Source organism: Rhinopithecus roxellana, chromosome 6, assembly GCF_007565055.1.
Source record: "Rhinopithecus roxellana isolate Shanxi Qingling chromosome 6, ASM756505v1, whole genome shotgun sequence".
Lineage (NCBI taxonomy): Eukaryota > Metazoa > Chordata > Mammalia > Primates > Cercopithecidae > Rhinopithecus > Rhinopithecus roxellana.
Window position 1 is genome coordinate 82,860,130 of NC_044554.1, and position 15,133 is coordinate 82,875,262.

Sequence of the window (15,133 nt, forward strand, 5' to 3'; positions counted from 1 at the left end):
CTTAGCTTTCACTCCACCATGAGGGACCATCGACTTTCCTACCTCCCTACAACTCCAGAGCCAAGACTAGATAGCCCGCTGCCCCAATTCCTCCCCCGTGTGCCTCTCTTCTCCATGCCTCTCTGGTTTGTAGGAGAATTGCCCATCATAGGTTCACAGAAGACAGCCAGAAAGTGGGCTGGGATCTGTTCTCTCAAGATGGTAAGCTCAGGGAAAGAATCATTAAGTGAAAACCTGACGATGGGGCTGTGTTACTACGGACCCTAATCAATATCTAATTAATTACAGTTGATTTTCGTTATTGGAGGTAGTCGTGTTCTATAAAGTCGCTGCAAACACTGATTTGACCAACACTGAGCTTCTGTCTCTAGGAGAAATACACAGGGTCCTTCGAGCTCTAGTTACAGTGTTTTCACCAACCGATTCATCACATAACCTTGGCCGGGTGCAGTGACTCACACCTGTAATCTCAGCACTTTGAGAGGCCTAGGCGGGTGGATCACCTGCGGTCAGGAGTTCAAGACCAGCCTGGCCAACATGGTGAAACCCCATCTCTACCAAAAATGTAAAAATTGTCAGGAGTAGTGGTGCAAGCCTGTAATCCCGGCTACTCGGGAGGCTGGGGCATGAGAATCTCTTGAACCCGGGAGGCAGAGGCTGCAATGAACCAAGATCATACCACAGCACTCCGGCCTGGGTGACAAAGAGAGACCCTAAGTTAATAAATACTGTTGATTCATTAACATGAAACTCTCAGCCACTGGTGCTGTAACTCACACCTGAAGGAAGAATTGTCTAACACATGTGCTTTCTCCATCAGGCACAGCACAGTCTTCTTGTGCTGAGGGACACTGGACATCACATCAGCACTGCACTTGCATTTTAAACAGCAAAATCAACAACAGAAGCACAAAAATGGGGGAAATGTAGCACTAAATAGACTATGGGAAGGATGCCTGTCTGCAGTATGAGCTGAAACAAGGAAGAGTTTTACTTTGTTCAGTGTTAGACGGGAACATGCAGGTAGGCAATTCGAATTTTGAGTCTTTCTGCTCATGTCTTCAAAGGATCACAAAACTGTCCTTGGTACTGATTTCTGGGTTACAAATAAATTGTATCTAGGAGGCTAATTTGCAAATATGGAATCCACAAATAATGAAAATCAACTGTAATTTAATCTTTAAATTTGTAGATTTCAAATTGGTAGAAACTTGCCAGTTTCTAATTCTAATGTCCCCACTTAATACACCTGTCACTCTAACATTATTAAAAGGGCCATAATCACGGCCTAGTCCACTTATAATTTTTATCTACCTGACTCTCCTTTTTTATTCCTAGGAAGCCTCATGCTGCTACAGAAAGCGAAGCCTTGGAGGAATCCTTCCTCCTGACAAGGAAGCTCCAGGTTGACAAGTCCCCGCTGCGGATGCTTTCTTCTAAAGATATGCACTTCTCTTCCAGATTTACACTCCCTACCTGAGGACCTCTAATGATTTGGCAATGTCTTGCACTGAGAAGCTTAAAGCATTTTCTAGGCAAACACATTGAGGAATCTGGCATCGGAATATTTTCTACAGCACGTATGACAGAAGCCAACAGTCATCTGCCCAGGATGGAAAGGAGAAAGGCATCAGAGAATGAGAGTTTCTCAGGTGGAAAGAAATCATAAACGTCAGGTCACCCAAACCCCAGAGGCTGCCGAGTTCCCAGTAACCTTATGCCCCCAGCACCCTCAACACCCCCAGGATTGCTCAAGGTGGCCCCGGGTGGCAGCCCCACTCCAGCAAGTCATCTCCTAAAATAGGCTGAACAAACTTCAGCTTGCATCAGAAACCACCACGAGGGCATATTAGGACAGAGATTTAGGGGCCCTATCCCAGAATTTCTGATTCAACATGTCAGAGGGGGAACAAAGAGTTTGTATTTCTAAGTTCCCAGACTTATGCTGATGCTGCTGGTCGTAGATAACACTCTGAGATCCACTGACCTAAAATATTTGTGCATCAGTGTGGTTTATACTAACAACCTTGTCACCACATGCAACACGGGCTTCATTTACTGCATCCTCTGCCATCATTTGCACTCAGTCTCCCAATCACCCTAAGAACGAGCACTACAACATAACTTCCAGCCACTTAAATGGCACCAATGATGGGGAGCTCAGGACGTCATACAAGTCCAAGTCCGTGTTTAACTCTCCTAATTTTCCAAAGTGCTTCGCTCTCTTGAATCACAATCTGTGCTCACTGAATGCCTGCACCTCGGCCCTATTTCCTTCCATGCACAAAACCTATCAAGGCTGATCTCCCTGGTGAGAGAGTTGTATGATTTTCCCAGGGGGAAAAAAATGTAAAAATATACCTGGCTAGCATGAAACAACCCTTTACTCGGGATGATTTCTTTAAAGGCTTTATGAAGCAAGTGTTACTGTTTTACAAAGCACCCCGTGAACTCTGTGCCATGTGTTGACAAACTCAGTGGGTTTTCAGTGAAACATTTCATCAAATAAGACACATTGTAGCACTGCTGAGGGGATATCACCCAGATGTCAACGGCTCAATGCCGCACAGGAGACTTGTGGGAAAGTCTTAAGCCATTAGGTCATGGAAGATAACTGTGCAAGAGGGGGAAAGGACACTGGCTTGGGAAACACTGGTGTGTCATATAATAAAAACAGTGACCAACCAGCCTGAGCTCTGTGCCTGAACACATCTTCTGCACCCTGCACAACACCCCTGTGAAGTAGAGACACATGGATCAGGAGCCCCAGGTCCTACCACTTGGTTTCCAGTCACCAACCTGTCCCCAAATGAACTGCATCTATACACCGACACACCCCCCAACTGTGCCATTTAAAGCTAACCCTAGATATCACACCACTTCATCCATAAATATCTCAGTACATATCTTTAAAAGTCAAGAACATTTTAAAACATAGAACAAATTACCAGTATTGTGAAGAATAATTCCTTAAAATATCTAATTCATGTTCAAACTTCTCTGCTATAAGTGTTTTGGGGTTGTTTGGATTTCTTCTTACAGTCTAAGTTACAGTTTGAATTGGGATCTGAATAAAGTCTTATGATGTTTATTTAATATGTCACTTCAGTTCCTTTTTTTTTTTTTTTTTTTTTTTGATACGGAGCTTCTGTCGCTCAGGCTGGAGTGCAGCGGTACAATCTCGGCTCACTGCAACCTCCACCTCCTGGGTTCAAGCCATTCTTCTGCCTCAGTCTCCCAAGTAGCTGGGATTACAGGTGCACACCACCACGACCGGCTAATTTTTGTATTTTCAGTAGAGACGGGGTTTCACCCTGTTGGCCAGACTGGTCTCAAACTCCTGACCTCAAATGATCCACCGCCTTGGCCTCCCAAAGTGCTGAGATTACAGGCGTGAGCCACAGTACCCAGCCCAGTTCCTTTTCCTTTCTCCTCTTTTGCAATTTATTTGAAAAAGACTGGGGTTGTTTCTACCCAGGAGAATTCCCTCTGCCCTGGATTTTGCTGAGCCCTGCAGTGTGGCTTCACAGATGTCCTGGCCCCTGGACTTCCTGTCAGTTGCAGATGGAGCTGAGACTGGGTCTGATTCTGATTTGATTCTGGTGAGGACTCAGCTGGGGTTAGGACTTGGCCGTGTACTTCCTGAGAAGAGGCTTACAACCCTATGACCCGTGGTCTAACTCCCCTTTTGTGATAGTGGAGGTTACAGAGGACCACAGCCTGGAACCAGACAGTCATGTATTAGGAGTTTGGAAAGGGCACTATGTTAACCCTATCACATTTTCAAGGTTTATTAGCTAGAATTCCTCTTTCAATACAACTTTCCCTCTTCCTTTATTTGGAAACTCCAAAGAACAGTTCCCAGAGGTTAAATGCTCAATTGCTTCTCTTTATTTACCAAATCAGAATGAGTTGGCTCCCTAGCATCCCCCAAAGGTAACTAGGGAGTGCTATGGTGGTGATGGCGGTAATGGTGATGGTGATGATGGTGGTGGTGATGGTGTAAGTAGTACTTCTGAAAGTCTGTGGTACACATTAGAAAATTACATCTGTGTCCAAAGTACAAAGCTAACAGCTATTACAACCTGGATGCAAGCACAGCCTGCCCCTGTGAAGTCCCTCATCTTCCACGACCCCAGGTTCTCTTCAAATTCCATTATTTCTGGAAAGACAGGCCATGCGGCTCCCCCAGGGCCTGAGAGCCAGAGAGGACGGGATGAGGAGTGCCGGTGGTCATCATGCTGGAAAACGAAGTAGAGAAAACTTTCTACTAAAGTAGAAAATACTCATGCAATTAAACATGTTTCTCCTTATTCTTCCTTTACAATTGAGCCTCCAAATAGGACAAGGTTTCTAGCAAGGACTTTTTTTTTTTTAATTTTTAACAAAAATTGTTTTCTAATACTCTCAGGAAAGTGCACATTTTAAACAAACCTGTTATAAATGCACCAGGAGAATGAGACAATTATCACAGCAGCTATGAGGACCAGGAGTCCATGAAGTTTCAGATTTTGAGGGCAATAGTTGCCCTGCTGCTGGCAGACTGACACTCAGACTTGGGTCCCCAGCAACACACAGCATGAGTGAAGTTTCTGCCCAAAAAGCTAAAGATGCCTTCAGTGACCTGAGGAAACCGCCACGGCACCTGCTTCTCTAAACAAGGACTATTGAGCCACAGGACACCACAAATTCATAGCCCTGCAACCCCCATATTTGAAGATAAGAAAACAGAAGGTTAGAGAACAAGGCCATGTATATAACAGGAGCAGCCTAAGCCTAGGCCCTGGCTCCTGGACCAAGCCAGTTCCCTCCCACAGCGCCCGCCGGCTGTCCCCCAAGTGGATGTAGGTTGGGGATGTTGTTGTGCGCGGTTTTCTAGATAGGTATCCCTTTTGCAGGTAAAATACACTCAGGTAAAATAAATAATGCTCCAGTCGAATGCCTCCCCTGACCTGGAATCTGTAACGCCTCCTTGTCACATGCCAACTTCTCTCCAACTACAGACATTAAAAAAAAAAAAAAAAAAAAAAAATCAGGCCAGGCACAGTGGCTCAGGCTTGTAATTCCAGCACTTTGGGAGGCCAAGGCGGGCAGATCACGAGGTCAGGAGATCGAGACCATCGTGGTTAACACGGTGAAACCCTGTCTCTACTGAAAAAATACAAAAAAATTAGCCGGCATGGTGGCGGGCACCTGTAGTCCCAGCTACTCGGGAGGCTGAGGCAGGAGAATGGCGTGAACCTGGGAGGCAGAGCTTGCAGTGAGCGGAGATGTGCCACTGCACTCCAGCCTGGATGACAGAGCAAGACTCTGTCTCAAAAAACAAAAAAATAATAATTAATTAAAAAAAAAAAAAGAAGCACTTTGATAAGATGAGGCAGGCAGATCACTTGAGATCCAGGAGTTCAAGACCACCTTGGTCAACACAGTGAAACCCCGTCTCTACTAAAAATACAGTAATTAGACCAGGCACAGTGGCTCACACCTGTAATCCCAGCACTTTAGGAGGCTGAGGCAGGCAGATTACCCGAGGTCAGGAATTCGAGACCAGCTTGGCCAACATGGTGAAACCCCATCTCTACTAAAAATACAAAAATTATCCGGGTGTGGTGGCACACGCATATAATGCCAGCTACTCGGGAGGCTGAGGCATGAGAATCACTTGAACCCGGGAGACGGAGGTTGCAGTGAACCGAGATCACATCACTGTACTCCAGCCTGGGAGACAGAGGAAGACTGTGTCTCAAAAAAAAAAAAAAAAAAAAAATCAGTATTTAATGTTCCCCTTCAGTAATTACTGCTATTTCCTGAACCAATCACACATGGCCACTGCCTTCAAGGACCCCTCCATATTTAAAATGTGTGACTACTGCTGAAAGAAATCAGAGAAAACACAAGCAAATGGGAAAACATCCCAGGCTCGTGAACTGGAAGAAATGGCCATACTACCCAATTTATAGATTCAATGCTATTCCTATCAAACTACCAACATTATTCTTCACAGAATTAGAAAAATATATTGTAAAACTCATATGGAACCGAAAAAGAGCCAAAACAGCCAAAGCAATCCTAAGCAAAAAAGAACAAAGCCAAAAGCATCACATTATTCAATTTCAAACTATACTACAACGCTAATGTAACCAAAACAGTACGGTACTGGTACAGAAACAGACACATACACCACAGAACAGAATAGAAAACAGAAATAAAGCTGCACACTTAAAACCATCTGATCTTCCACAAGGCCAACAAAAACAAGCAATGGGGAAAGGACACCTTATTCAATAAATAGTGCTAGGATAACTGGCTAGCCATATGCAGAAGAATGAAACGAGACCCTTACCTTTCACCATATATAAAAACTAACCCAGGATAGATTACAGATTTAAATGTAAGTCCTCAAACTATAAAAATCCTGGAAGAAAACCTAAGAAATACCCTTATCAACACCAGCCTTGGGCAAAGAATTTATGGCGAAGTCCCCAAAAGTAATTCCAAGGAAAACAAAAATTGACAAGTGGGAGCTAATTAAACTAAAGAACTTCTGCATAACAAAATAAACTATCAACAGAGTAAACAGATAACCTACAGAATGGGAGAAAATATTCACAAACTATGCATCCAACAAAGGTTGAATATCTCACACCAGTCAGAATGGCTATTACTAAAAAGTCAAAAAACAAAGACGTTGGCTAGGCTGCAGAGAAAAGGAATGCTTGTACACTGCTGGTGGAAAAGTAAAGGAGTTCAGCCACTGTGGAAAGCAGTGTGGAGATTTCTCAAATAACTTAAAACAGAACTACTATTCAACCCAGCAATTCCCTTGTGGGTATATACCCAAAGAAATATAGATCATTATAGCAAAAAGACACATGCACTCATATGTTCATCACCATGCTATTCACAAGAGCAAACATATAGAATCAATCTAAGTGACATTAAGCATTGGCTGGATAAAGAAAATGTGGTACAGGCTGGGCGCAGTGGTTCATGCCTGTAATCCCAACACTTTGAACGGCCAGGGAGGGCAGATTACCTGAGGTTAGGAGTTCGAGACCAGCCTGACCAACATGGTAAAACACTGTCCCTGATAAAAATATAAAAATTAGCCAGGCATAATGGCAGGCACGTATAATCCCAGTTACTCAGGAGGCTAAGGTAGGAGAATCGCTTGAACCCGGGAGGCAGAGGTTGCAGTGAGCCGAGATCGTGCCACTGCACTTCAGCCTGGGCAACAGAGTGAAACTCTGTCTCCAAAAAAAAAAAAAATGTGGTACATATATACCATGGAATACTATAAACCCATAAACAAGAAGGAAATCATGTCCTTTGCAGCAACATGGATGGACACGGATGCCATAACCCTAAACAAATTAACATAGGAACAGAAAACCAAACACCACATGTTCTCACATGGGAACATGGGAGATCAACACTGAGCACATGTGAACATAAACATGGGAACAGTAAACACTGGGAACTGCCTAAGTGAGGAGAATGGGAGAGGGACGTGGGTTGAAAAACTACCTATTGGGTACTATGCTCCTTACCTGCGTCCAGTACACCTGGGTAACAATCCTACACATGTACACTCTACATCTAAAATAAAAGCTAAAATTTTTAAACAACTTTAAAAATCTTAAAAAAAATAAGTAAAACACGTGACTGCTCTAGAATCTGTGCCATGAAAGAAAAGAAATCCCATTCAACCTGATTTTTCTTGTCCGCAGCAGACGTCCAGCCATCAGACTTGGCAGCATTCATTCATTCGAAACACTGCTTACAGGTGCGTCCAGGGACCATACCACAATGTATCAGCCGAAGGTGCCTTTGGTGCGTCCAGCCCTGACCCAGCCCACCTGTCACTTTAGGAGGAGAGTCCCCAGTGCAGAGAAATGCAGCAACCCTGAACCACAGATGCAGGTAATGGTCAGGGCTGGTGGGAATCCAGCGCCTGTGAGCCACACACCTGCAGCCCAGGCCTCCTAGCTGGGGTGGGTTTTTAATCATTAGCCAAGGCTTTGTGCTCCTGGGTGGATGTAAGCTGACACCGGGGTTAATGTGTTCCCTGCTGTTGACCGTTCACAATTCCCTCCACCTGCAGAGGCGGGACAATAGCTTCAGGAACAGTATCCAACCCACCACTTTCAAATTCCAGCTACAAAGGGAGAGTGCCTGCTTGTGTGAGGCTCACATTGCCGGGTGTTGTTTTGTTGTTGTTTTGTTTTCGTTTTTTTTAATGTGTTGAAGGTTTTTCCCTCTTTCTCAGCAGGTCAGTGAACTGAGACCTGCGGATTCCTGGCTGTGGATGAGGAGTCTGCCTGAAGGGAAGGCCAAGGCTGCCGGGAAGCCTCCTCACTGGGGCTGAGTTCCCAGAAACCCTTTGGAAATAGCCAAAGGCCTGGATGTTATTTTAGATGTGGGAGGAGACGGTGAAATCAAAGGAAAAGTACGGATCAAAGTTTAGCCTGTGGGGAGAGAGGGTGAGGGTGGGGGTGCCACAACCCACAGGCCTCAGTCCCAGAAGTCTGTGCTCACAGGGTCATGATGGCCTCACCAGGCAACTGAGCAGATGCTGTGGGGAGCAGCTGGAAACAGAGGCCAGGACCAAGGGCAGGGGCCATCCTGGTAACCATCTCGCCGTCTCTGTCTCTGGGAACTGGGCTGAGCTCTGAAGGGCAGCCGTCCTGGGTCCCACTCACCCATGGAGTCGTTCAGGATGGAATGGAAGGGGATCTTCCCTTCCAACCTGGGCACCCAGTGACTTAGGGCCTGACCCCTGTAGGCAGCTCCAGAGCACCCGCGGGCCCTGTCAGCCTTTCCTGGAAGAGTCCTGGGGTGATGGAAACCTTACAACGCTGCCCAATTCAAATGACAGTTTATCACCAGAAGCTCCTCTTTTAAACAAGTTCCACTAACATCTTCTGCTGTTTCTCTGCCCATTCTCAAAGTCTGCTCCATCTGAGCAGGATGCGGCAGTTTGGAGAAGGGGCCTCGGCCAGCCTTGCCCAGGAGCCACCTCCCCCTCGGGCGGCCACTGAGTACCAGCTCCTCGCAGTGCGTGTCTCCACCCAGATGAGGCTGGAGCGCCATGGGCCAAAAAGGAGTTCCAGAAATGCCTGAGGAACAACTAATTAACATGAAAGAAGGGAAGGGATGCACCCCATTGTATTAATTTCCTAAGGCTGCTGTAAAGTACTACAAAGTGGGTGGCTTCAAACAAGGCATGTGTTCTCTCGCAGATCCAGGGGCTGGAGGTCTGAAATCAAGGCGGCAGGAGCTCTACGCCTCTGAGAGCCCTGGGGAGGATCTGTCCCTGCCTCTTCCACCTTCTCAGGCTGCCACAATTAGTGGGGTTCCTTGGCTTGCAGACACGTGGCTCCAGCCTCCGCCTCTGTCATCACTTGGCTTTCTCCCCTTGTCTGCATCCTCTCCTCTTCTTACAAGAACCCAGTCATGGAAATCAGGCCCAATCTAACCCAGCATGACCTCATCTCCATCATCATTCCAAATAAGGTCACATTCAGGGGTTTCAGGTGGACATGAATTTCAGGGGAACACAACTCAACCCCCTGTATCTCCCCTACAGATGGTTCTCTGGGTCTGTGAGAAGTAGGGATGCCCTGCTGAGTGTTCCAGGTCGAATGTTCTTCTCACTGCACGCCGTTTCCTTACCTGCAAGGCTAGGTGTGAGTGTCACTCGGAAAGGAGCCCACTGGCTTGCCCTTCTTCACTGGTACCCATTGTGTGTGCCCATCAAGAGAAAGGCACGTGCACAGGGAAATAGGGAGACACTTTCAAAGGGGTGAAATGCACAGAAATCTCAGAGCAGTCCAGGACTGTGACCCTAAACTTGCTCCCTGGCAGCTCCCTACACAGGCCTTACAGTTGATTTGCCTAAGCCACTCTCTAGAGGTTGGAGGCGTCTAGACCAGAGGCCGCAGGTGTGCCGTGGGAACAGGAAGCCCTAGCCCACATCTCCGCACATCTTCAGCCTGTCCTACTCCCTCTCACAGAGTAAATCCCCGACACTCCTGCTGGCCTTCACTTGTTCCAAAGCAACAGAGAACCATCCTGCAACACATCCACAACCTCTCAGGGCTGAGGTCATGGGGAGTGATGAGGCAGGACCCTGAGCCATTGCTGTTCAGGACGCAGCAGCTGGAAGATGGGGCTGCAGCTCATCCCCCAACAACGATGCACCCTCCAGAGGGGCACTGGGTGAGAAGGAGACGGACTCACAGTGCTGGCGCCACCCCTTCCTCACCTTCAGCTGAGGGACCTCATGCGCATCCAGCCCTCCCAATCTGGGTGTGATCACCCACGCAGCCCTCCTCCCACCTGACTGCTCAGCATCCACACCCATTGTCCTCCACTGTGCCCCGCCAATGCCCAAATGCTGCGTGCACAGGCTAACTAAACACCACTCTATGATGACTGAGTGTCAAGGTAAGATCTGAGGAATGCAGTATCAGTTTTTTGTTTGTTTGTTTTTTGAGACGGAGTCTCGCTCTGTTGCCCAGGCTGGAGTGCAGTGGTGCCATCTCGGTTCACTGCAAGCTCTGCCTCCCGGGTTCCCGCCATTCTCCTGCCTCAGCCTCCCGAGTAGCTGGGACTACAGGCACCCGCCAACACACCCGGCTAATTTTTTGTATTTTTAGTAGAGACGGGGTTTCACCGTGATAGCCGGGATGGTCTCGATCTCCTGACCTCATGATCCGCCCGCCTCGGCCTCCCAAAGTGCTGGGACTACAGGTGTGAGCCACTGTGCCCGGCCCTGTTTGTATTTTTATTTCTGGGTCTCGCCTGACCTTTGCCAAAGCCACAGATGTTGAGTTTGGCTCTTCTGACCAAATGGAACACCTGGACGCTGATCCAACAGGATCCTTGAAACTCTTTGCTTCCTGGAGATCAGAGAGATTAAGGAGCAAGGACATTTGTGTATCTCCATTGACCTAATAGAACTCAATTTCACTGTGACTCTAGTCAAATATGTTTGCATGAAGGCTCCCGATGAGACACACAGAATCTGAAAGGGGCAGCGGTGGATCCAGACACCATGTGCATGCATACATACACGTGTAGGTGATCTTCAGCCGAGACTCTGCTGTGGTGTACAGACCCGTGACTATGTTTCTGAAGTTTACCGCAGTGGTGGAAACAATCCATAAGCAGGAAGTAACCAATGTCCAATCAAATACCTGGACTTATGGGCCGTGAGGACAAGAAACACGTACCAACAGACTTGCGGGAAGCCTTCTATGACAACATGCATGCAGAGACCACTGCAAGCTGGGGCCGGCAGAACAGACCCACATAGGTCACCTGGATCCACTGTCCCAGATCACCGGATGCTCAGCTCACTAAGCCCCCCACCCGGTAGTTTACATGTGGAAAGCGTGGGTGTTTTGTTTGAAATTTGCTTAATTTTTCTGTAAAATAAAATGGAGATCATTAAAGTGATTTCATTTATCTGAAGCTCCTCATCATCCATTTGGTCAGCATTCTTTCAGAAAGAATCCAGTCGCTTCATGAGACTCCATCACGGCCACTGGGGCAGAGGCAAGGATGGCAGCACATGACCTGCACAGACTTCCTGACAGTCACATCTGTCCTGTCCTTGTGTTGGCTGGTCTTGTTGCTCTGGTCACTTCCTCTGTCTGGCTTTCTGAGTTCAAGCAAAACATACTGAGCAAAGTCTCAACACATGCACACACAACACAAACAAAAAAACCTCACACACAATGCCACACACAACACACAAAACAGCATACACAAAACACTTCACACACAACACACACAAAGCACCTTATAAGCACGTATCACATACACAAAACACTTCACACACAATACACACACAAAGCACCACACACAACACATGAACACACACAGCACACACACCTCGCACAACACACAACACACACAAAACACCTCAAAACACACATAAACCACTTCACACACAACACAACACATACACAAAACACTTCACGCAACACATAAACACAACACACACATCTCACACACTACATACACAACACACACACTGCAACACACACAGAACACCTCACACATAATACACACAACACACACAACACAGACATGTACACACACCTCACACACAACACACCTCAGCACCACACGCAACACACATAGCACAACACACACACCTCACACACAACACATGACAGACACACCTCACACACAAAACAAACACCTCACACACAAAACAAACACCTCACACACAACACTTCACACACAGCACACATGTACTGCAACATACACAAAAAACACCTCACACACACGTAACACCTCACACACAATACAACACACACAAAACACACATGACACACAACACACACAAAACACTACACACATTGGAACACTCAAAGCACCTCACACGCAACACACAACACACACACCTCATACAACACACATGACAGACAACTCACAAACATACAAAAAACACACCACACACACCTCACGTACAACACACATGCTGCATCACACAACACACAAACACAGCATACACAAAACACCTCACACCACAGACCACGGGCACATGCACCTTGCACACACAGCTGTGCAAAGGTGGAGTGTGAGCTCCAGCCTGAGGCTGAAATGTGAGCCCTGCGGTCACCTTGGAGGGAACCAGCCCGCTGGCGCTGGCGTCAGGTTAGGTGAACCAAGAGAAGCACCGCCCTGATGACTCAGCCACTATTCTTACCCAACCCCTCTTCCGGGGCCACAGACCACAATGGCCAAGGCCAAGCAAGAACAATCACAGAGTGAGTGCAGGCAGCTGGCCCGGGCTCGGGACCTGCCCGGAGCTGGATCAGGCACTGCCCTGAACCCTCCCACACTGGAGGCAGCCACCAGAAGGCGGGGACACCGGCCTCCTTCAAGGACAGTAGCCCCGCTGTAAACAGGCGGCACTTCCCTGGGGCAGGCCAGGCCCTCCCTGGAAGCAGGCTGGCTGTGGGCTGCCTAGGAGGCCGGGGGAGGGGCGGGGGGGGCGTGGAGTGGGTCCCACACATGGCTTCAGGGTGTCCTAGTGAAGGCTGCCCTACACCTGAGGGCACCAAGATTTGCTGGTATGAATCAGTCGCTCGCAGAGGGTATGAAGGTAAACACAGGGCGGAAAAAAATAAGGACATTGCCCTTGAACTTCTATCAAAAGCTGTGGGGCCACCATTGGGACCACTGTTGGGCCACAGCATCGTGAAAAGATCTTGCAAACCTGCAACTACCAAGGACAGACTCCCGTGTGCCCTTGTTCCGACCGCGGTGGTGCCTCCAAGTCTGCAAATGCGGGATCACAGAAATCATCTACTGTAAGTGTCTGTCATCGATATCCTCACCCTCAGGAAGCAGGGGACGCGCTCTGGAACTCATCAGACTGGTTCTCTCCGTCAGGAGCACCAGATCAACAATGAATGGCACACAGCAAAGGTTGCGGGCACCAGAAGCCAAGTCACAACCAAACAGGCTCTTCCCCACACATCACGTGTCTTCCCTGTGTCACACCAGCACGGAGGATCTAAGCATGTTATTTCATTCGATCCTGGCAGTGACCCCAAGAGGAGCTGGTGGCACCCTCATTTTACAGAAGAGGAAAGTGGAGCCTAGAAAAGTGAAAAAACTCCATTCAAGGTCACACAGCTCACTAGTGTCATAGCCGGAATGGGACTCAGCCCAACTCTAGTCCATGCTCACACCTACTACTACATTCTGTGCCTGTGTGTGCATGTGAGCACATGCGTGTACACATACATGTAGACTTACAGAGCAGCCGGACCACAGGCTGTGACTCCACTGTAAGGAGCCCGGCCACCTCTCCCAGCCTTAGGGACAGCAGTTACCTGAGCAATGGTGAAGCATTCTCGCTATGACCCAGCAGACCACAGCCCATGGAAAGGTAATGTAAGCAGATGAGAAAGACACCAACTGTCCCTTTATAGTTTGAAAAGCCAGAGGTCCCAATGAGGCTACGCTTGCCTCCGATATCCCTCCAAAATCCAGTGCCAGTAGCTTGCCTCTGACATCCCTCCAAAATCATTCCGCTTGACCCGTGGAGAGGTGGCGCATGCCCCAATGCCTTAGTCTACACCCTTCATAATTTCCCTCATCGCACATTTTCTCTGCTGATTCTCATTTCTTCCCACCTTCCAGAAAGGTACATGCCAATCATTGTGGTTTCCTTTTTACACTGGCTCCCAGGAAGCTCCAACCCTGTGTCCATGTAACATCCGCTAAGCTGACATTCACAAAGGGAAGTTTGCCTCCCAGCTCCTTTCTCAACAACACTATGTGCTGCTTTTGAGTCCATGAATTAATCTAACCTCACATTCCACTTTTGTAAGCTGCTGCAATAAACAAACAGAAGATTCTGCTACCGGGAATAGGAAAACGAACATCACAGGTAAACAGCCACAGGTTCAATGCACCACAATCACAGAAAATGTTCCTTCTCCATTGTGTCTTAAATGCCCCAGGGAGCCACAAAGTCACCCTATGCCTGCAGACAAAGGGCCCTCACACAGTATAATGTCATTAAGGTGACAGACACCCTTACAGTCCCGTCGTGGGAAGTCAGCAGGCAAGTACCACTGGCATGGTTCATCACCGCCTTCTTTCTGCCCCACCAGGGAACTAGGCCCAAGGGATTCAAAACAATCATACCCTCAGCCAGCGCAATTCCAGGAATTTTGACAGACCCGGCAGCTCACCTTGATAAAACATGCTGGGATGAAGCTATTCTAGAACTTCTCCAAAGGGGTCATGCCCCTCAGGTTAGCTACAGAGCAAAGGCAGGCGCTGGGGGTGGGTACAGGTGCCAGGTGAACTCCAGGTGTGGGAGGGGCCTCAGCACAGGACAGAGGAGAAGGGCAGCCAGGTCTGAGGGCAGGTCACAGAAGGCCATGGAGGGGCACTGACACCCCAGAGAACAGAAGCCACTTAGTATCTGGGTGATGTAGGAGTTTCTTCACTTTTCTGAGCTCCAGCAGGTGAGGGAGGGCAGGGCATCTGAGACAGAATAGGTACTCAATGAATGGTAACAAAGAAAAAAAAAAAAACAGCTATTAGGTGACCTGGCCAGGTCCCACAGGGCACAGTGACACCCCAGGTGACATCG

At 47.9% G+C, this 15,133-nt stretch overlaps 1 protein-coding gene across 13 annotated transcripts in view; it reads right to left on the reverse strand.

The window, feature by feature from the left end:
- TNS3 (tensin 3) overlaps positions 1 to 15,133 on the reverse strand; it is a 310,203-nt gene that overhangs the window by 187,492 nt on the left and 107,578 nt on the right. The window contains exon 1 of one of the 13 annotated variants that reach the window (XM_010374407.2): positions 7,860 to 7,881. The exons of 11 other annotated variants lie outside the window; for them this stretch is intronic. Coding sequence is in view for 1 of the 2 variants with exons in the window: in XM_010374403.2 (XP_010372705.2) it covers positions 7,711 to 7,764 (54 nt within the window). In the remaining variant the exon portion in view is untranslated. One more of the 13 variants, XM_010374403.2, reaches the window with a different exon arrangement.